General features: G+C 40.9%; 1 protein-coding gene across 1 annotated transcript in view; it reads right to left on the reverse strand.

Moving 5' to 3' along the window:
• The window catches only part of APCDD1L (APC down-regulated 1 like), a 47,756-nt gene continuing 26,522 nt past the window's right edge, over positions 1-21,234 (reverse strand). Inside the window, exons 2-4 of the mRNA XM_020981456.2 lie at positions 8,500-8,674; positions 5,679-6,228; positions 1-2,945 (exon numbers count right to left, since the gene is read on the reverse strand). Of these exons, the coding sequence (XP_020837115.1) occupies positions 2,169-2,945; positions 5,679-6,228; positions 8,500-8,674 (1,502 nt within the window). The 3' untranslated portion in view covers positions 1-2,168. The remainder of the gene's footprint in view (positions 2,946-5,678; positions 6,229-8,499; positions 8,675-21,234) is intronic.

Consider the following 21,234-nt stretch of genomic DNA (forward strand, 5'->3'; position numbering starts at 1 on the left):
TTGACCAAAAGTAAAACAGTATATTTTTTCACTTTCTAGTGATAATAACTGATCAGGCAAAGAAAAAACATTTGAAATATTGGCCTTGAAATCAGAATCCTTAAGTTTAGAGTAAAGAAATGGAGAAACATTGAGGTTCACTCGTAAGGGGATGAATTTTCCCTTTAATATGCACTTCGTAATTTAATGTAGTTACGTGTTCTGTTTTAAGCTTCTTCCCAAATACTTCTGATTAATTCTGGGCCCAGTGTGCAACAAGATGTATGTATACATGAAGAAATCTTACTTATCATAGGTACTCGAAGTTAGAACACAAACCCTTACACTTGACAATCTTTAATAACCACAGGGAACACCATTCAGTTGGTATGATTGTTTATGAGAAAGATTTTTAAGTTTAAATTTTAATGGGATTAAAAATTGTAATGTGATTAATGTGCAAATGTGATTCATTTGCACCACACATAGGTGAACTGGTTAGTGTAAATGGCATCCCCTGGAGCCGCTACCCCCTCCAAAACCCCACAACTTTATACATTTGGTTTAAAACCATAAATAATCTTATAACTGTAGTTCTGTGAATATGCCCTCTGAAAGCCCTTTTTAGTTTGAGACTTGCAAAGATTATCTTTTCTTAAAAACAGGAATGCTTAGAGAAGTCAGATGGGGCTTTTTCAAGCAGATGCCAGTGGAACAAAATAAGTGGGCTGGGATGATGAATTCTAAAGCACTTGCTTTATAGGTAATAGGTCTGTCATATCATCCAGGGCTGGAAAGGACTTTAGAAATCATTTTAAAACCCTCTCATTTTACAGATGAGGAAACCAGACCAGCAAAGGAAAGGGATTTCATTGTCCAAGTTCACAAAGTCACTTGTAAGACCTGGATTTGAATCTTAAAATATGTAATGTGACTGATGAAAGTGGGATGGAGTAAGAAAGGAGGAGATCATTAAAATGTTTCTCAAGACCTCTGAGTTCACCATGCCAGAAGAATTTTTAGCAGTATGAAAATACTTCAGTACTATTTCCACCCCCCATCCCCAATTACTGTCCACTGCTACCTGTACCACATAAATAAATTCACACTTCAGGTTGTTGACTGAGAGGTTATAGGCCTTAAAAGAAACCTTAACAATTGGATTCAAAGATTAAGCCCCTACGATGTGCAAGATGTGGATACAAAGAGAAAAAACAACCTTAGGGACCATATAATCCGAGGGTTATTAGCCTGGAGTCTATCGGCTTAAAAATTTTTTTTTAACAATTTTAACATAATTGGTTTCCTTTTTAATTCTATGCATTTTGTTTTATGCACTTAAAAACATCTTTCTGAGAAGGATTCCATGACACACAATAAAGGTCAAGAAGCCCCAAAATAGCCCTTATTCATCTGGGGTACTGGCTATAATTAACTAAAGAATAAAAGAAGAAAATTTGTTTTCTAGATTTGCCACTTACCTATTTGTAAAATGGATCTAAAGAATAATAAAATGGATCTAAAGTCATCTACCCATAAGATATCCATGACATTTTCTCTCTTATTAGAATTTATAGAAATGGGAATTTTCTGATGAAGAAAGAAAAACTATATATGCTGTAGATCCAGATGAATTCTTTGGCTATCCAGTGGCTGAAAATGCCAAGGGGAATTCAAACAAGAACTAACAGTAAACTTGCTTCTGTGTGATCTGGAAGTGGTGGTGTAGGGATTAACCTGCCTCTCATACGTCTTTGTGTCCCTTAGTTTTTGGATGAGACCAAAGGAAGAACCCTTTAGATAGAACCCTACCTCATAAACAGGTCCCAGAAGGCTGGATTTCTAGGCTGAAAATTCTGAAGCACAGAAATTCCAGCAGTTAGCACTTTGGGAGGCCGAGGTTGCCTGTGAATACAGGCCACTGAAAGCTCAAGGCAGCATGAATTAAAATTCATGTCACCAGCTTTAGTATGAACTGGTGAGTTGAATCAGCATTACTCTGTAACTTGGAAGTGGATATTTGCATGCCAGAGTCTAGTCTCAAGAATGCTACCCTCCCCCTGTCCATGTTTAAGCATATACAGAGTCTCAGGGATTAGAAAAGAAGGTGCTGATCTTGGAAATGTGCCTGGAAGGATGTCTCAAATTCTAGAGGGAATTCCCTCCTGCTTTGGGAGCCAACAATTTGATCAATTTAAGTCCCACCTTAAAAATGTCAGGGCTATGATCAGAAGTAGGCTTCCCATAGAGTATACTTTTGATGATCTGTTCCTGCTACTCCTGTATTTTTCTGGCTGATGACTGTGATGAAGTTGTCTTGAAAAGCCAGCGGATGCTCCAGCACACTGGACCAGAGGGTCCTGATAGGAAGTGGGACGCTTCTCTGGGATATCTGGGTTTGAGCCATCTGTGGGCCTCTCTCCAATAAACAGCAGGCTTTGGCCTCTTATGTCTTGTTCAGTCTTAAAGAGTTCAAACTCCACATGAGGGAGCTTGATGCCCAGTGGCAAGCACCCATTGGTTGGTGTGACATCCTGCTCAACTCCAAGGGACCAGGACCCTGCATCCCCACAGTTCCCTGGGTGTGAGAAGTTCAGCATCGCCACAGTGACCTGATCCATTGGTGTCACACGGGCCCGGGTGACTTTAAATGTTAGCTCTGTGCCACCTCTGACCTTGGTAGATAGGGTGCCCTTGTTGTAATACCCAAAGGCATACACCGTGAATGTGGGCTGTCGGCAGGCAGGGTCAGAGTAGTGGTGATAATAGCCTTCCCATGTCCGGTTACTCCCATGGAAAGTGAAGAATCTGGTGAGGAAGAGTACGGCAGGTCGGACCTCACACCTCATGCTGACCCACCTACCACTGAGTCTCAGGGGCAGCACCGCCTTGTGGGGTAGTATTGGGGGATGGTGTTCATCCGAACGGTAGATGATTCCACAAGCTGGGCATGGATGCGAGTGATGCTGGCAAAGGGCAAAAATAAAGGTGGTGAATTTCAGAGAGGAAATAGAAGTATAGTCAACTTGAGAAGCAAGAAGAATAAGTAGAGTGGGCCACAGCCTACCCATCCCTCTCTCCGCTTCTACCCCCATCCCTGCAAAACTCTTCCCTAGTTTACCACTGGACAAAAAATTTCATTAGAAATCTGTTTGGGGGGGTTATAAAAAAAAAAGTTGAAAATGTTCACCCAGAGTTGCCTGGGAAGCTTGGTACCAAGAAAATTGAAGTCCAGGTGCCAGCTGGGGGGGTGGGGGAAGAGGTTTAGGGAATGGGAGAGAATCATTTAATCAAAAGCTGGCTTAGTCTTGGCTTTCTTTTTAAGACTTTTGTATATATAGTTACATGATGAATCTAACTTTTCATAGATCTATACAAGAAAAAATATATGTTTAGCTTGGGAGGTTTATACCCATGGGTTCTGAAAGCTCTTTAAAATATGCCAGTTAATAGTTAGACATGGTTGCAGTAGAAATTAACTCACCCCCATCTGTAGGTAGCTGTAGTGCTACATGATCCTTGATTACAGTCTGTAATTGAACCATTTGTGGCTAACATTACAATTTAGGTCACCTTAATATATAGTGACAGTCCATGGTAAGCTAAATATAAATCCCCAGAAGTACACACACACACACATTATATACACACACATACATACATATCCTTCACAAGCAGGCAGGAAATTCTTTGATAATGGCTGGTAATTTGGAGCAAGAAGATTTCTTCAGAGCAAATGCAGACGGGATACTGGGGGCTAAGGTAGGGAGGGAAATGACATTTTCTCCTTACATTTAATTTTTTTTTTAAGAGAAAGAAAATTACCCTGCTCTGAATGAAGTTCATTTTAGCATTGTCTGGAATTCCACTTGTTGTTAAACAAGGCCCCTGTCTGACAAAATTAACATATTGAGTCTGAAGCCAAAGTCTTACTAGATTAAATGGGTTTAATAAAGTAATTTCTGAAACAGCATAGGACAGTTTCTGATTAACCCTGAAAAGTGACATCATGTACTCAGATGTTCTCAGTCCACTGCAGGCTGGTGAATTAGCAGCGTACCCAAGGAGTGGATCCGGGTATCTGATTGCTTTTAAATTAGTTTCTCAGAATGTTTATGTTTACCATCTGGTTTAGCTCACCAGCATGCTTGTGGCCCAGGAAAGCATAATGTAAGCATGGAATGTGTTACTTAGAGCTATCTGCCTCTTCCTTCTGTAAAGAATCCCTAGAGTTGACTTTTTTTTTCTCCCTCTCTTTTACATTTTTTTTTGAATGAGTAGTATTTTTAACACTCACATCTGGCACCCTTCAAATCCCGTTCTCAATCACATCTCAAAATGAATTGGTGATAGATTTAAATTTTCTGGAAAGGAGTCATACTGGTTGGTATTGGGGAGTTGTTGGGGGTGGAGCCATAGGGGAGTTGATGGGAGGGAATGGGGAGGATGGAACCCTGCTTAGGGAGAAGGGAAATGGTTGTTCTCCATGTACTCTCAGCCTTCTCCTGAATCACAGCATATCCCTGGATTCACGGGGCAAGATGATAACCCCCCTATGGATGCTTGCTCTCTCTCATCTCTTAGGTGAGGTCAACATTTGCCTCAGACTGCCTCAAAACACAAAGTATCCAAAGAAAAGGAATGAATCATTCTCAGGTAACAGAAAAACAGGTGTTTTGTTGACCATGAGCATTTTTTCTCTGTTTTCAATGGGGAGAGTGTATATAAATTGCTGGGAGTGCATTCCCATCCATCCTTTCATCCTCAAGCCCTTAGTCAAAGGAGTGTCCCTCCTATCCAGTCTGAATCCTTGTCTGCCCTGCACATAATTAGGTGCTGATAGATACATTGCTTCTTACTATTATCAAAGAATTTCCTGCCTGCTCATAGAGGAGATACATAGATAAAGACAAATAAAATTTCTGGGATTATTTAAATGTAACATACCATGTACTGTGGAATTAGTATGAGATTTCAGGCCTAGTAGAACCAGAAGGCCAAAGGTACTAGTCCAGCATTGTCATTAACTACTAATGAAACATGGGACAAATCACTTAACTTCCTTGGACCTCACCTCAGTTTCCTTATCTGTAAATGGGAGTTGGGTAACATGAGGTCACATCTTAATTTTTCAAGTCTCCCTGCTTTCTCTAGACACAAATTATTAGCTTATCTTCAACATAAGTGCCTTTCACTTACTCTGCTCTCAACTATCCATGGATATTACCATCAACCAATTAATTTGGGTGAGAAGAAAGAAGGTTATTGGTATGCTTGGGTACTTTGAAAGCTTCACCTCCACATCACCATGAGTGTACGCTCTCCCAAGGCAAGATCACAACTTTTCCCCACCTTTAATAGACAGCCTTGATGTACTACTGCAGCCAAAAAGAAAAATCATCACTTGTGACCAACCTTCTGAGGAGCCCCTCTGCACTGCCTGGTGCTTGGTGACAGACACAGACTCTGTGTCCCATACTCGAAGCCCTTTCAGCTTGGCTGCCCTTCCCAGAGCTTCTGCTCCCTTGGAATAGCCTTCTAGAGCCCAGAATCACCTCCACCCTACACCTGAGCAATGGAGGAGGTCTTCACCAGAGGACTACTGGCAGACAGACATCTTAAATAAGACTGAATCTATGCGGACCTCTGAAAAGGTGGCTGACCCTCATGGTGATGCAATGACAATTTAGTATTATTACCATGGCACTCTGGAGTGGGCGTTGATACCCAGTGGGTCTATAGTGAAGCCTTTCTGACCATTCCGTGTGGATGTCACCCAGATATAGCTCCTCCACCACTCTATTGCCTGGCAACTGCTGCAGCTTGTACTGCCTTTCCACTCGGATCAGGCTGAGCTCGTGCATGGCAAAGCCCAGGGCCCCAGTGCAGTCTCTCTCTGCCTTGGCACTCAGGAGTTCATAGACGGTCCCTGGAGTCCAGGACCTCCCCAGGGGGAGTAATTTACCACAGCCTCTGCCTCCTGTCTGATTGATGCGCTCTGCCATCTCCAGAATAGCACTCTGGCTGTGGAAGACGATGCCAACCTTGTGCAGGTGGTAGTTGGCTTCTGTGGCCCCTCGTGTTATCCAGGATGCCTGGCGAAGGCGGAGCTTGCCTTTGATGAGCAGAGAGTACGAGGGTTCCCGGCAGGAAGGGTCCTGGTAATAGAACTGGTATGCTTTAAACAAGCGGTTTGAGTAGAACATGTATGACCTGGTGAGGAACTCTGGCCCTGGACGCACTTCACAGCTATGATGGCATGTAGCATGGAAGAAAGAAGTGGGAAGGAACAAGAGAACATCAGAATGACCTAGGCTAGACTCATCATCCACTCTGTCTCTGATGGGAGGATTAAGAATATAGTTACCCTCCATAATAATAATAACAATAATAACAATAATAATAATAATGACTGACATTTATATAATGCTTTAAAGTTTGCAAAACACATTTCATATATTACTTCATTTGAGCCTCACAAAAACCCCTAAGAAGCAGGTGCTATCTCTTACAGATCAGGAAACTGAGATAGAGACAGGTTGGCCCAGGATCACAGCTCTTGAGGGTCTGAAGTAGGATCTGAATTCTGAGCCCAGCATTCTATGCACTACACTACCTAGTGACCTAACCAACTTCAAAGAGTTAGAGATTTGTCCCAAACATCCTAGTTTACTCCACCCTACACCTGAGCAATGGAGGAGGTCTTCACCAGAGGACTATTGGCAGACAGTAACCATTATAACAATCATTAATAATAATAACAATAACTAGAATTTATTCAGCATTTTTAAGGTTTGCAAAACAGTTTACAAATATGATTTAATTTTATCCTCAACAACCCTAGGAGATAGGTATTATTATTATCCTCATTTTACAGATGAGGAAACTGAGGCAAACTGAGGTTAAGTGACTTGCCCAGGGTCACACAGCTAGTAAGTCTCTGAGGTCGGATTGAAACTCAGGTCTTCCCAACTCCCAGGTCCAGTGCTGCTAACTAGCAGCCTCATTGATCTGCTTTCCACAGACTTGCCCAACACCTATGAGTTCCTTCTTCACCAGGTGAAGTGGAATGTATCTATCTATTCCTCTTTTAAGCTTTGATGCAGGCTCCTCCATTCTAATGTTCTGGGACAGGGTGAACAAGTTTATATTTCTTCTATCTAGATAAGGGTTCTTGTTGGTGGGATAAGTACTGGCTCAGGAGCCAGAAGGCTTCAGTTCAGTGGCTTTGCTCTGTGCTACCTGTGTGACCTTGTTGAGAAGTCACTTAACCTCTCTCAAATATCAGTCTCCTCATCTGTAAAATGAAAGGGTTGGACTAAATGACCCCTGGGATTGCTTCCCAGCCTAGATCTACAATCCTACAAGTTATTGAAATTAAGCAGAGGGTCCAAGCCTGCAGTAAAATAATTTAGCATGCCCTGTGGACCAGGAAGCAGCTCCAAGGTAATACTTCCTCTCCCCATCATTCCCCCTCACCTTCCTTCAGCTTGGGGGGAAGACAGAGAAGGTGTGTATGGCAGACACAGAATGTTCATACAGCATTTTTTGCACATGGCTACCCAGGTCCCTGACAGCCCAGTCACCCACAGCTCTCCTCCTGGATGTCCCACAAGAAAGAACCTTAGCCTGATACCCCCAGGCTATTCTCTGACCCTGATGATGCAATGTCCTTCCGCACAGATAAAACTGAGCAAGACTACATTGCATACTTGAGAACAAAAAGGTAAAGAATTGGTCCATCTAAGGCTTTAGGGTTCGGTGGCCCACTTGAAAGACTGAAATATCTAACTGGCTACAAAAATCAGATTTTAAGGCAAAGTGGGATGGGCATAGTTAAGCCCTGGACGGGGAATCTCTCTAGAGACAAAGATTTGAGTCCAAGATCTGCCTAAATAGTCATGTGGCCTTGGGCAAATCGCTGGGCCCATGTTTTCCCACCCGTAAAATGAAGGGAGAGGAACACATCATTTGGAACCTTCCAGCTCTGGGGCCTGCATGAAAGGGACCAGTAACATGCCCGCAGGACACTAGCTTACTGAGCCGCTGTTCTCAGGCAGGGCTCCTCAGGCTTCTGTTTCCCTTTTCCCATAGAAGAACGCAAAGGACAAATAGCAGAACAGGGGTTCTTAACTCCTGAAACTTTAAAAAATGTATTTTGATAACTAGATTTCAATATAATGCATTGTCTTTGTAATCCTAAGTATTTTATTTTATTTTATGCATTTAAAAACAATACCCAAAGGGCTTCCTGATACAAAAATGATAGAGGCTCTGTACTAGAGGCTCCCTTCCAGTTTTCTAAGCTGTGAATGAAGTCCAGGACCGTCTTGAAAGTCCGACCCTCATTCAAAGTGTTGAGGCCATAACGAGGGACTGTGCCACTGAAAGCCTGGTTTTGTACCAAATATAGTAGTGAGGACGTAGTATGAATTTTCAGGGCATGAGGTGATTTGAGGGCAGAGCCCAGCAGGCACCAGGGAGAGTTTGTGATCTTGCTGGGAGAGGAGGCATCTTTACCTCGTGGAGATCCAGTGACCCTCCAGCCTTGGAGGTAGCAGCGCAGTAATTCTGGCTCCGTCCTGAAGATGGCGAAGTTGGTACTGACACTGGGATTCCCATTGCAGCCGGCCTGAGCCGTTCCGCTGGCTCTGGAGAGCAGCCCCGTCCCGATGCTGGATTCCAGATGTGCAGGCTTAAAGCAAGACAGATGTATTAGGAGTCACAGTCCTGGCCTCCCCTTCCCATGCAAGTGGGGGGCGGGGGGAGGGAGAGTTTCAACTTGCCTGGTTTTGCACTATCAAAGAGAGACGGCTGTTACACTGGGGGAACCCAGGAATCTTTTCCAGACACACTCAGATTAAGGCTGAATGTCCCCTATAACTATCAAGTGGCTTCCCCAGCCTGACATAGGATGGACGGGCAGAAAGCATCACGTAACTCACAGATATTACATAAGAACGAACCATCTGGGTATTCCCTACTCTGATACAATTCAGAATCCCTCCGTGCCTCAGACTACTTAAGTTTTCTGAGGCCAAAAGAATTCGTTACCTGGTGGTTAAGTCTCTCTCAATGAAGCTAGGTTTTCAGGGATGGGCACCGACAATCCAGCACTGGGGTCTATAAGACCCGCGAAATCTTGTGATCCAATTTCTCCCAATGTATTTGTACATAGTAAAAAGATTCCGTTTGTGTTGCTCATCAATACATGACCTTCATACTTCTCTCTACAATTTTTTTCTAAACCAGACTTGTGATTTCATTGGTATACAGAGTTCCCCTAGAAGGAAATTAGTTGGCACAGTGAGCAGAGTGCTAAGCCTGGAGTAAGGAAGTTCTGAGTTTTCAAGTCCATCCTCATATACTTACTAGCTGTGTGACCCTGGGCAAATCACTTAACTGCTGTCTGCCTCAGTTTCCTCGTCTGTAAAATGGGAGTGATGACAAATAATAGTACCTACCTCACAGGGTTGTTATGAGGATAAAATGAGTTAATATTTGCAAAGTGCTTATCTAAATGCAAGCTATTAGGAAACTCCCTCTACCAACGCAGAAGCACATAAACAACTGTTCTGCAATTTATAATCTTAGCGCATTTGCCTGGGGTCATTAAGAGGTCAAGTCTTGCCCAGGTTCCCTCAGCCAATAAGAGGCAGAGCTTGACCCCAGATTTTCCTGACTCAGGCTGGTTCTTTACCACTACACCAAACTGCATCCAAACATGTAAGTATTCCTTTGCACATGATGCCTGAAATTCTCCTAACAGAGAGACCATAAACTCGAGTTGCAGAATAAGACATACATTTTCCTGCACGGCAAGTGTGGGAATTTGTTTTACTTGGCTGCATATTTCTTAAAATGCTCTCTCACTCTCACTCTCTCTCTCTCTCTCTCTCTCTCTCTCTCTCTCTCTCTCTCTCTCTCTCTCTCTCTCTCTCTCTCTCCACTCCCCCCTCCCCCAATTTGGCATGGGATGGGTTTGAGTGGGGGTGGAGGTGTTAGGGATAGGGTTATCAGAAAAAAAAGTCAGTGTTTTTTTTTAAATACAAAAAGAACCAGAGTCACTAAATTATATGGTGAATTTATTATATACTTAAAAGAAAACTTCAATAGAAACTTGAACTTTCCTGATGTGTATATGGAAGTGCTCATTTTATTTGGTGTTTATTAATTTCAGAATTTTAAAAAACAATTAAAAAAAATGTTAAGGCCAGGAATACTCCTATTTAAAAAGCACTTGTGTTATCTAGGATGTATAACACATTGACCCATTAACTCTTCAGCAGAGTGCCCTGAGAGAATAGGATTTGGAATAGATACATTTTGATGAAAATAAAGAGATCAGGAGGAAAAGAACAAGTCTCCAGTATTGCTATAGTGAGTACAAACCCCTAACATTTCTGCTGGTCCTTTATATCCTCCCCTTTGAATCTTTTCCCCCTCTTTTTGTTCCTTCCTCCCTCACACTCAATCCTTAGGACCCTTTTGTTCCTATATTTATCATTTATTAGTGTGAATGAAAAAAATTTTTTTGTTTGGTTTTTTTTTTGGTTAGGCAATGGGGTTTAGTGACTTGCCCAGGGTCACACAGCTAGTAAGTGTTGTGTGTCTGAGTTCGGATTTGAACTCAGGTCCTCTTGCTTCCAGGGCAGGTGCTCTATCTACTGCACCACCATGAATGAAAATCTTATAGAACCTTATGTTCATAGGATAATAGCTGAAAGGCCCTCAAAGGCTACCTTATCTAACCTCTTCATTTACATCTAAGGAAACTGAGGCCCAGAGAGGTTAATTGATTTAACTAAGGTCATACAGCACAAGAGACAATATTTTAGCCAAGGTCCTCTGGCTATGGAGTCAGCACTTTTCCTCCAATACCATGTTGCTTCCCAGTCATAGAATCATAGTATCTTAGAATCTCAAGGTTAGAAGGCACCTCAAAAGTCATCTAATCAGAGCTATAACTAGAGATTTGGCACTTAGAGAAAGCAGCAACAATTGAAAGTCACAATTCAAAAATAATGTAGGAAGCAATTTAAAACAAATTTAGTTTAGTAGGAGGGGGTATCATTTGGTATGGTGGTTTCTACACTACTGAAGGAGTGCATGGCTTAAATTTTTTTTTACCCTCTAAATTTTGGTACCCTAGAACAAAGCCTGGGTTATTCTGACCTCCATATCTAGTTCCACCTCCTTCTCAATGAAGGAATACCATCAACAACAGCATCTTTAGTAGGCTTGAACTGTTCTAGGGACAGAGAATTCATTACTGTGACCCTTTTCCACAATGAGATAAATCCCACAGGATGTAGATACTCCCACTCCTTGTTAACACAGACAAGGGTCTTTAAAAAACCCCAAAGGCAGTGGATACACAGGTATACCTAAGAAACATGTGCTCACAGATGCTACCAAATTGTACAACAATGTAATAGTTCCATGGAACAGCTAAATGAATGATCATACCATTCTTTCCCAGTGGTATTTTCACTGTGAATGTGATTTCTTGCTGGGGAACACAAAGCTGTATACCCTGGTCAAGAGATTTTAGGTGATTGTAATAAGTAGGTGAAACAGTCTGAGGCTGGCCTTCTCTAGACTTCTACCCTGCCTTAAGATAAGACCTGCCTTACTCCTGAAGGTACTGGAAGCCTGGTGATGTGGGAAAGGCGAGAGAGGAAAGATAGGAAATGGATCTGGAAAAGGAGATAGGGGAAGAGCCCCAATATAAACTTCATTATTCTACAATCATATGAGTATAGTATTTAGATCTAGATGGAATAACTCGGATCACCTACCCTAGTTCACTTATTTTACAAGTAAACCAAGAACCCCAAAGATTAAGCTATTTATCTAAACCGTATTTCCCCAAGGGCACGTAGGTGGTAAGAAGTCAAGCAACCATGATTCAAATCCCAATGACAGGATCATAGATTTAAAGATGTAAGACATAAAAAATCATCTAGCTAATATCCTCATTTTACAAATAAGACAAGTGAGTCCCAGAAAGGTAAAGTATCTTACCCTAGGTCATACAGGTTAGGCTTAGAACCTAGTTGTCCTGACTCCAAATCCAGTGTTCTTTCCACATGACCTTCTAATTCACATACTTATTTCATATTTTTTTCTAAGCCCATTTCTGAGATAGGCTTTGCCTTGCCTGCATGCAACATTCACACAAAATCTACGTTGGAAGAGACTTTGGAGAGCAGCCAATCCAGCCCATAGCTGGGGAACAAAAATCCCCAACATTCCTGACAAGACGTCGTCTAGCCTTCAGCTGAAGGGCTCTAATGCTGGAGAACCCACTACCTCCCAAGGCAACCAGTTCCACTTTTGAACAGCTGTATTGGTTAGGTAATGTTTCCTTCCATCAAGCTTAAATCTGCATCTCTACCACTTCAGCCTGTTATTTCTATTTCTGTCCTCTTTGGGCCAAGCAAAGCAGACTGAATAACTCCTACAGGACATCCCTTTATGTACTTGAAGACAGCTATCAAAATAAGTTAGTCAGTCAAAAAGCATTTATTAAGCACCTACTATGTGCCAGGCACTGTGCTAAGTGCTAGAGATGCAAAGAGGCAAAAGACAGTCCCTGCCCTCAAGGAGCTCATAATCTAATGGGGGAGACAACAAGCAAACAAATATGTATGAAAAAAGCTATATACAGAATAAATAGGAAATAATTAAGAGGGGAAGGCACTAGAATTAAAACGAGTTAAGACAGACTTCCTATAGAATGTGGGATTTTAATTGGGACTTGAAGGAAGCCAGGGAAGCCAGGAAGCAGAGATGAGGAGGGAGAGCATTCTAGGCACGGAGGACCTCATGTACAAAAGCACCAAGATGGGAGTAGAATGTCGTATGTAGGAATGGCAAGACCAATTTGGCTGGACCGTAGTTTGCCTAAAGAACAATGATGGAATAGGACCCTACAAAAAAGGCTGGAGCCAGATTGTGAAGGGCTTTAAATGCCTGAAGAGCTTATATTTTTTCTTAGATGTAATAAGGATCCCCTGGAACTTATTGAGCAAAGGAGTGGCATGGTCCCTTTCACTTTTAACAGTCTATGATTTTTTTTTTGCCTATGTTTTCTTTTACAACATGACTAATATGGAAATATGTTTTACATGACTGCATGTGTACAACCTACATCAAATCACTTGCCTTCTCAACAAGGGTAGAGGGGAAAAAGGAGGAAAAGAGAGAATTTGGAACTCAAAATTTTAAAAAATAAATGCTCAATTTTTTTTACACATGATTGGAAAAAAATAAAATATTTTTTAAAGAACAGTCCGTGAATCTTTTTAGTCATAAAACTGACCACTAGTTTCATCTGACCAAAAGCTAAGTTTATTCATAAAAATATTACCTTCCCTGAGCTTGCTTCATGCTATATTTTCCTTTAAAATGGGCCAAGTATAAATTTTACTCCCCTCACCTTGCCATTAATATTGGTGATGATAGCAATTATCCCTTGCACTAGACAGCCATCTGTTTACAAAGTTCTTCCCCACCTATTATCTTATGGGAGCCCCAAATCATCCCTGGATGGATTACTGGTTTGACAGGGAAGAGCTGTTGGGTTGATTCTTTGGATGATTTTCATTTGAGGCAATGAGAGAGACAGAGATAGACAAAGACAGTGATAGAGATAGGTAGAGATGGAGACAGAGACAGAAACATTGTATGACTTATTATTTATTATAGAGATTGTATGACTTATTTATTATCAGTATTGTAAAAATTTGCTTGAGCTTTCTGCAATGAAAGCTCAGGCCTTTGGCTAGACTGTTGGTCTTCATATTACGTTCTGCCCAGGGGGTAAGATGCTAATGAAAACCTGAAGGAAAGTCATTTAGCTCTCCAGTGTTGACTGGAGCACGTCCCTCTTTGCATAGTTCTGTTTTCTCCTAATTACAGAGTTCCAACTTACAGCAGGACACGTACTATCAGGCACAGTGAAGAGATGGAACTCTAAACACATGAGCCAAAACATGCACATCTGAAAACTGTAACCAGCTCATTTCCTAGGAACCCGGACCCTCTGATCCTCAGGGAATTCTGCAGCAAATTTGAACGATATTCATTATTAACAAACTTGTCTATTGGTGCTGGCTTCATGGTCATAGTTTGCCTTAAAGTACTTGGAATGTGTTAAGAAGAAAGGAAGAGAGAATTGATATTGAACTCATTGCCATGTTCAGGGCACAAACTAATTAATTTACTTTGCACGTGCATATCTTAAGAGGATTAATTTACATAAGATCAGGAAGGGAGCTCAGAGGTCATCTAGTCTAACTCTCATTTTATAGATGAGAAAACTGAGGCGGAGGAAAATGTAATGACTTGAACCCCCATCCTTTGGGTTAGTATGTTTGCCACTACTACCTCATACAGCTGGAGTTTTTGATCAGTATTAAAGTGGGGTTTAAATTTTAATACAAAATATCAAATACATCCTAAACATGGTTTGGGAATTGTTTCTATGAAGCTATACTTTTTTGAAGTAATTTTTCTTAACTAAAATAGTGACTTGAGAAAAATCTTAACATTCTCCTTCAAAGTGGATGAATTGGCAACTAATCTTTCATATTAATCCTCAGATTTTATGTGTCAAGTAAAGGTATTTCAGGTCATTTGATTTTCTGTGACAGGTTAGAATTTCATCAATCTAGATTGTGTAACAGTCTGCCTAGTCTTACTACACAAGAAAAATCATAAAAATAGCCCCCTTAACGTCTGCCCAGGCTGATGAGCAATTACATCATCATTTATCATCTTTTCCTGACTTAAACTGGTAGAGCTGCACTGAAGTTTTTCTGCAGGAAAGTTGTACCTTATTCTACTAGCTAAGTATGCTATATAACCTTTCATATGTCTCTGATTAGACAAAATTGAACACACAAATTTGAAAAAGGCAGTGTGTTACAGTATAAAGAACACTGCCCCTGAAGGCAGAGGGACTCAGAGGGACTTAGGCTCAAATTCCAGTTCTGATGTTTACTACCTGTTTGACCTTGGTCCAATCACAATCTCTCTGGGCCTCAGTTTCCTCAGCTGTAAAATGAATTGGCTAGACTAGCTGACTCCTAAGGTCCTGGCTCTAACTTTGTGAATCCTACAATTCTTACAGCCAGAGGTTTTAACTAACAGTACTATCTACTTACCTGCCCCCGATGTAGTGAAAAGAGCATTGGATCAAGTGAGAGAAAGTTTGGGTCCAAAGACTGGCTCTGCCACTTCACCTCCCATGAAAACTGGGGCAAGTAGCATCACTATTCTTAACTCACAACCAAACCTTAGTTTCCCTATCTGGAAAGTGAGAGATTTGGTCTAGATGATCTCAAAGGTACCTTTCAGACCTAAAAGATATGACTATTTATTAATCAAAAATTAGGCAGCATTTATTTAAATCATAAGGACATCTGTGACTAATTAGCAGCAGTCTTCCTTGGTTTGTTTCTTTGGCTTCAAAATACCAAGGAAGAGTTGATTTGGAACATTACTTGGAAATTATTTGGAAATTACCATCTAAAACCCTCCTACGGGGCTGTACTTTCCTCATCATCATTAACAAATGTATACTAGCTGACTTTTACATAATGCATAAAGATTACAGAGAATTCTACATCTATTATTTCATTTGATTTTCACAGCAACCCTATGAGGTAGGTACTAGAGATTTTTTTTTACCATTTTACAGATGAGGAAATTAAGGCTTACCCAAGGTCAACATAGCTAGAAAACAGCAACACTCCAACAAGGGCTCTTCTGACTCTAAATTCCTTGATCTTTCCACACTATATAATGTTGCTTCTCATGTCCCTACTCTGTGTTCAGGGTTCTGTACTAGGTAATGGAGTATAAAGCTGGATCCTGCCCTTAGAGGGTCTCATACTCTAGTCAGGGAGATAGGCCATGCACATATGGTGCAAGATAATTACAAAATGTGCTACAGGAATTGAAAGGAAGAAGTAATGACAGTGGCCTGGAAAAATCCCAGAGGATATTATGGAAGGAGTGGAACTAGAGCAGGGCCCTAAAGCAGTGAGAGGTAGGTAGAGAATTCCTTGAATAAATTTTGTCTTCTGTTTTGTGATTTGATCTCTTCAAAGTTCTCTGAAAGCAGCAGTCTAAAGTGAACCCAGCCCATCTCATAGCCCATCATTTCACTCCCCACAGGTTCTAGGTGTGTGAGTGAAGAGTAAATGTGGCCCACTCATCCCTGATTTGGATGAAGGCAGGATAGGGGCAAAGGCTAAAATTCAGGGCTGTTAGAGTACGGGAATTTCAGACTCTCCTGTCATCATCAATAATGACAACGAACCAGCCACTTACCTCATTTCCTAGCTATACAGACATTATTAGGACCCAGACTGCGTAAACACTACACACATGTGACAGGATTTCTGAATTCCACGTCCATGATCATTCAAGCAGAGCCTAGGAGGTCTAACTAGGTGCAGTATGAAAGCCAGCTCATTGTTTGCAGTTGGCTTATTTGACTAGAATTAATTGCAATTTATTTCATATTTACAAAATAATTCACAGTAGATTCAACTGACCAAATATAAAAAAAATTCCCAAAGAGCTAGACAAAACATACATAATCCTGTCCCTCAAGTTGCTTACAGTCTACTCAAAGGGATAAGATTTGTACACATTCAGCAGTCAGTTCTAATAGTCATGTAGGTATCAGCGTAAGATTCAAATTTAAGTCTCTCCTGATTCTAAGGCAGGAATTCATTACACTATATCTCACTAGAATAGCTACCAACCTTAAGGGTTATTGTGATAAAAGTGCTTTGTGAACTCTCAAATGTTAAATAGATGGGAATCATTATGATGACATACTATCATGTACTATTAATTTATACACCTAACCTGGGGGCTCCTGCCCTAGGTCCCTTGGCTCTGATATGGCAGCTTTTGTCTTATCTTTCTGAGCTCAGGCCTCAATGTACCTTATCAGTCGGCTCCCATGCCTTACCGCAGGCCATCCCCTCCATTCCTTCCTCTACAGCTTACCTGAACTCTGCCACTGGGTCCCTTTGCTTTGCTACACGAGCTTTGTCTTACCTGGTGAGCCACAGGCCTCGGCACCATTTCTCCAGCCCCTGATACCATGCCATTCTGTGGTGTGCAAGTAAGTCTCCTCTCCATGACCCTCCCAGTTTCCCAGCTCCCCTTATGTGTTGCCTTCTTCTATTAGAATGTCATCTCCTTGAGGGTAGGAGCTGGTGTTTTTCCTTGTAATTTATATCTCCAGTTCTTAAATAGTACTTGGCACATTTGTTGTTTAATTGTTTTCAGTTGTGTCCAACTCTTCACGACCATTTTGGAGATTTTCTCAGCAAAGATACTAGAGTGGTTTACCATTTCCTTCTCCATATCTTTTTACGGATGAGGAAACTGAGGCACAAACAGGGTTAAATGACTTGCTCAGGGGTCACACAGCTAATAAGTGTCTGAGGCTAGATTTGAACTTTGGTCTTCCTGACTCCAGGTCAGCACTCTCTCTATCCACTATGCCACTTAGCTGCTCTATAGTAAGTGTTAGTAAATGCGCTCTCTCCCTCTCACCCTTAGTACTCTCCCCTCCCTCTTTCTTTCTCTCCTTTCTTCTCTCAGATGTGATATATATATATATATATAAGTGACCAAAATATAAAGTAAAATGTGAATTGTGATGCAGACCTTTTAGTAACCAAGGTTACTAAAATACTTGGAGCAATGAAAAATATTGGGGAAAAAAACATAGTTAAGAGGTGTGAACCTGAAAGCAGAAAACCTGGGTTGGAATCTGTTAGGACATATGGTTATGGGTATGTCACTGAACCTCCTTTCTTCATCTGTATGTAGTGTCTACTACTAGACATTCTCCCTACCCCCCAGCTCACACTCACAGGTTAAGTACCCAGGGTGATGACTATGACTAGGTTCATTACTCCATAGGTGAGTTGATCCTAAAACTAAAGCTCACAAGCCCCCACCAGTAACTTATCTTTAATAATCAGTCAGCTGAGACAATTAGCTCAAAGTAAAGGCATTTACTAAGATGGCAATTTAAAAACAATAGTAACACAGCATTTGCCCTATAAACCTGAGATACACTCTCCCACAGATACTCATAGTATCAGTGAGAAGAGTGATACATAGATAGAGTACATTAGTAGAGAGGCACCCATGTAGGGCACATACATAGCCTAGGCTACTCCTATCCTGCAATGTCCTTTTCCTTTTCATGATATGCTTCTACTGTTTCTCCTAAATACAGCATATCTACTGGGTAGTTCACTCAGCTAGGCTCCTAGTTCCTTTCATTTCCATTGATCAACTCTCAAGGCCAGAGTTAGTTCTCTCATTGATTTACAGAGCCAATATTCCTCAGAGTTGTCTCTCACCTCAAACAACTGGGCTTATTACCTGTGGAGTACACCATTTCCTATTAGTAGGCAGTGGTTCTGCTGCAAGGCATCATGGCCAAAGATAGAGGATTAGATGCAACTGAACTTTCTTAACATTTCCCTCCAAGAAACTTTAAAATAATACCTCAAATCAAATTTTGGAGTACAGTCAACAAAAGGTCAGGTGAGACATTTTTCTAGCCTAAGACTTAAGAGATCAGTAGGAGAAGTTTGTGATATCAGGGTGGAAACCTGTCCGGTGTCCACATACACTTCAGCAGCAACAGTGGTAGTGGTAGCAGTAGCATCTTTGGGAACTCTCAGACCAGAGACACTAAGGAGGTCAGACAACTGGACAGAAAGAGATTATAGGGGACCCTTTGCTGGCACTGGGTTCAGCTGGAGCTGATTGGCAACTCTATTTCCCATTCACAGTTGTGAGTTGCAATTCTAGGATAGAGAGGAGTGCTGAGGGTCAGTCACAAGGGAGCAGGAGACCTGGTCACAGTTCCAAAGCAAAGAGAAGTGCTAGTGTTTGTGACTGTAAGAGACCAGGGACCCTTCCTGGGTAAACATCAGAGCACAGACCAGGAAAGCAGTGACCATATATTTCCCAGGATCACACTACCTTGGAATCACCAAAAACTTGGAGACCCCCAGAATTAGCTCTGAAAACAGCTTAAGACAGTCCCTCCACCCTTCTAGGTGAGCAAAGCCCAACTTGAATATGAAGTTCAAAGTCAAGAATTAGACTGGAAAAATGAGCAAACAACAGAAAAAGAACTTGGCCATAAAAAGCTACTACAGTGGAAGAGAAGACCAAGACATAAACTGAAAAGAAGATAACAATGTGAAAACAGCTACAAACAAATCCTCAAAGAAAAATACTGAAGAAAAATACTGAAGAAAATAACAACTTAAAAACCAGAATTGGCCAAATGGTAAAACAGGCACAAAAATTTACTGAAGAACAGAACATTAAAAAGTAGAATTGGCCAAGTGAAAAAAAAAAGAGGTACAAAAGCTCACCAAGAAAATAATTCCTTGAAAGTTGGAATTGGGCAAGTGGAAGCTAATGACCCATAAGACATCAAGAGACAATAAAACAAAATTTAAAAAATGGAAAAAATGGAAGAAAACGTGAAATATACCATCAGAAAAATGACTGACCTGGAAATTAGATTGAGGAAAGATAATTTAAAAATTATTGGACTACCTCAAAGTCATGATCAAAGAAAGAGCCTAGACATCATATATCATGAAATTATCAAGGAAAACTGCCCTGATATCCTAGAACCAGAGAGTAAAATAGAAATGAAAAGAACCCACTGGTCACCTCCTGAAAGAGATCCCAAAATGAAAACTCCCAGAAATATTATAGCCAATTTCCAGAGCTCCCAGGTCAAAGAGAAAATATTTCAAGTACCCAGAAAGAAACAATTTTAATGTTGTGGAGCCACAGTTGGGATTACACAAGATTTAATGACTTCCATGGTAAAAGAATGGAGGGCTTGAAATACAATATTTCAGAAGGCAAAGGAGCTACTATTACAACCAAGAATAACCAGAGGAAAAATGGATATTTAATAAAATAAGGGATGTTAAACGTTCCTGATGAAAAGACCAGAGCTGAATAGAAAATTTGATATTCAAACAGAGGACATAAGAAGCATGAAAAAGGTAAACATGAAAGAATAATCATAAGGGACTCAATGGAGTTAAACCATTTACATTCATATATGGGAAGATGGTAAATGTAACTCCTAAGAAGTTTATCATTAGGGCAGGTAGAAGGCATCTGCATAGAGGGCATAGGTGTGAGCTGATTATGTTGGGATGATCTCTTAAAAAATAATGTAGGGGTGAGAAAGAGGGATGCAGTGGGTAGAATGGGGCAAATTTTCTCACATGAAGGATGCATGCAAGGAAGAGTTTTTATAATGGAGGGGAAAATTAGGGGTGGTGGGCAATGCTTGAACCTCATTCTCATTGGAAATGGTTCAGAGGGATGAATATAGATACTCACTCTGCTATGTATAGAAATGTAATTTACCCAATGGGGAAATAGCAGGGGAAAGGGATAAGAGAAGGTGTGTGGGGGGAATAATAAAGAGAGTGTGAATCAAGGGAGGGAGTTAATTACAAGCAAAGTAGGCTTTTGAGGAGGGATGGGATAAAAAGATAGAGGAAGAAACAGAAGGAAATGGGATGGAGGAAAATTCAGTTAGTAATCATTACTATGAATGTGAATGGGATGAGCTCACTCATAAAATGGAAGCAGACAGCAGAATGCTTCAGAGACCAGAATCCAATAAAAGGCTGGAGCAGAATCTAATGTGCTTCAGCTGAACTAAAATAAAGGTAGGGGTAGCAAACATCTCAGATAAAGCAAAAGCAAAAATAGACCTAATTGAAAGGCATTATCAGGGAAACTACATTTTGCTAAAAGGCACCATAGACAATGAAGTAATATAAAAAATTTTTACAGCAAGTTTCTCTGATAAAAGCCTCCTTTCCCAAATGTATACTAAGTATAGAACTGAATCAAATTGATAAAAAATAAGAGCCATTCCCCAATTGCTAAATGGTCAAAGGATATAAACAAGGAATTCTTAGAAGAAGAAATCAAAGCTATCTATAACCATATGATTGATTATAGCAACTCTTTTTGTGGTGGCAAAGAATTGGAAATCAAGGTGATGCTCATCAGTTGGGGAATGGTTGAACGAATTGTGGCATAGAATTGTGATGGAGTACTTCTTTGCAATGATGGAAATGATGAGGGGGGGTGGTTTCAGAAATACATTGTAAGACCTATTTGAAATAATGCAAAGTGAGAAGA

The sequence above is a fragment of the Phascolarctos cinereus genome, unplaced genomic scaffold, assembly GCF_003287225.1.
Source record: "Phascolarctos cinereus isolate Bilbo 61053 unplaced genomic scaffold, phaCin_HiC Scaffold_2;HRSCAF=192, whole genome shotgun sequence".
In the NCBI taxonomy this organism is placed as follows: Eukaryota; Metazoa; Chordata; class Mammalia; order Diprotodontia; family Phascolarctidae; genus Phascolarctos; species Phascolarctos cinereus.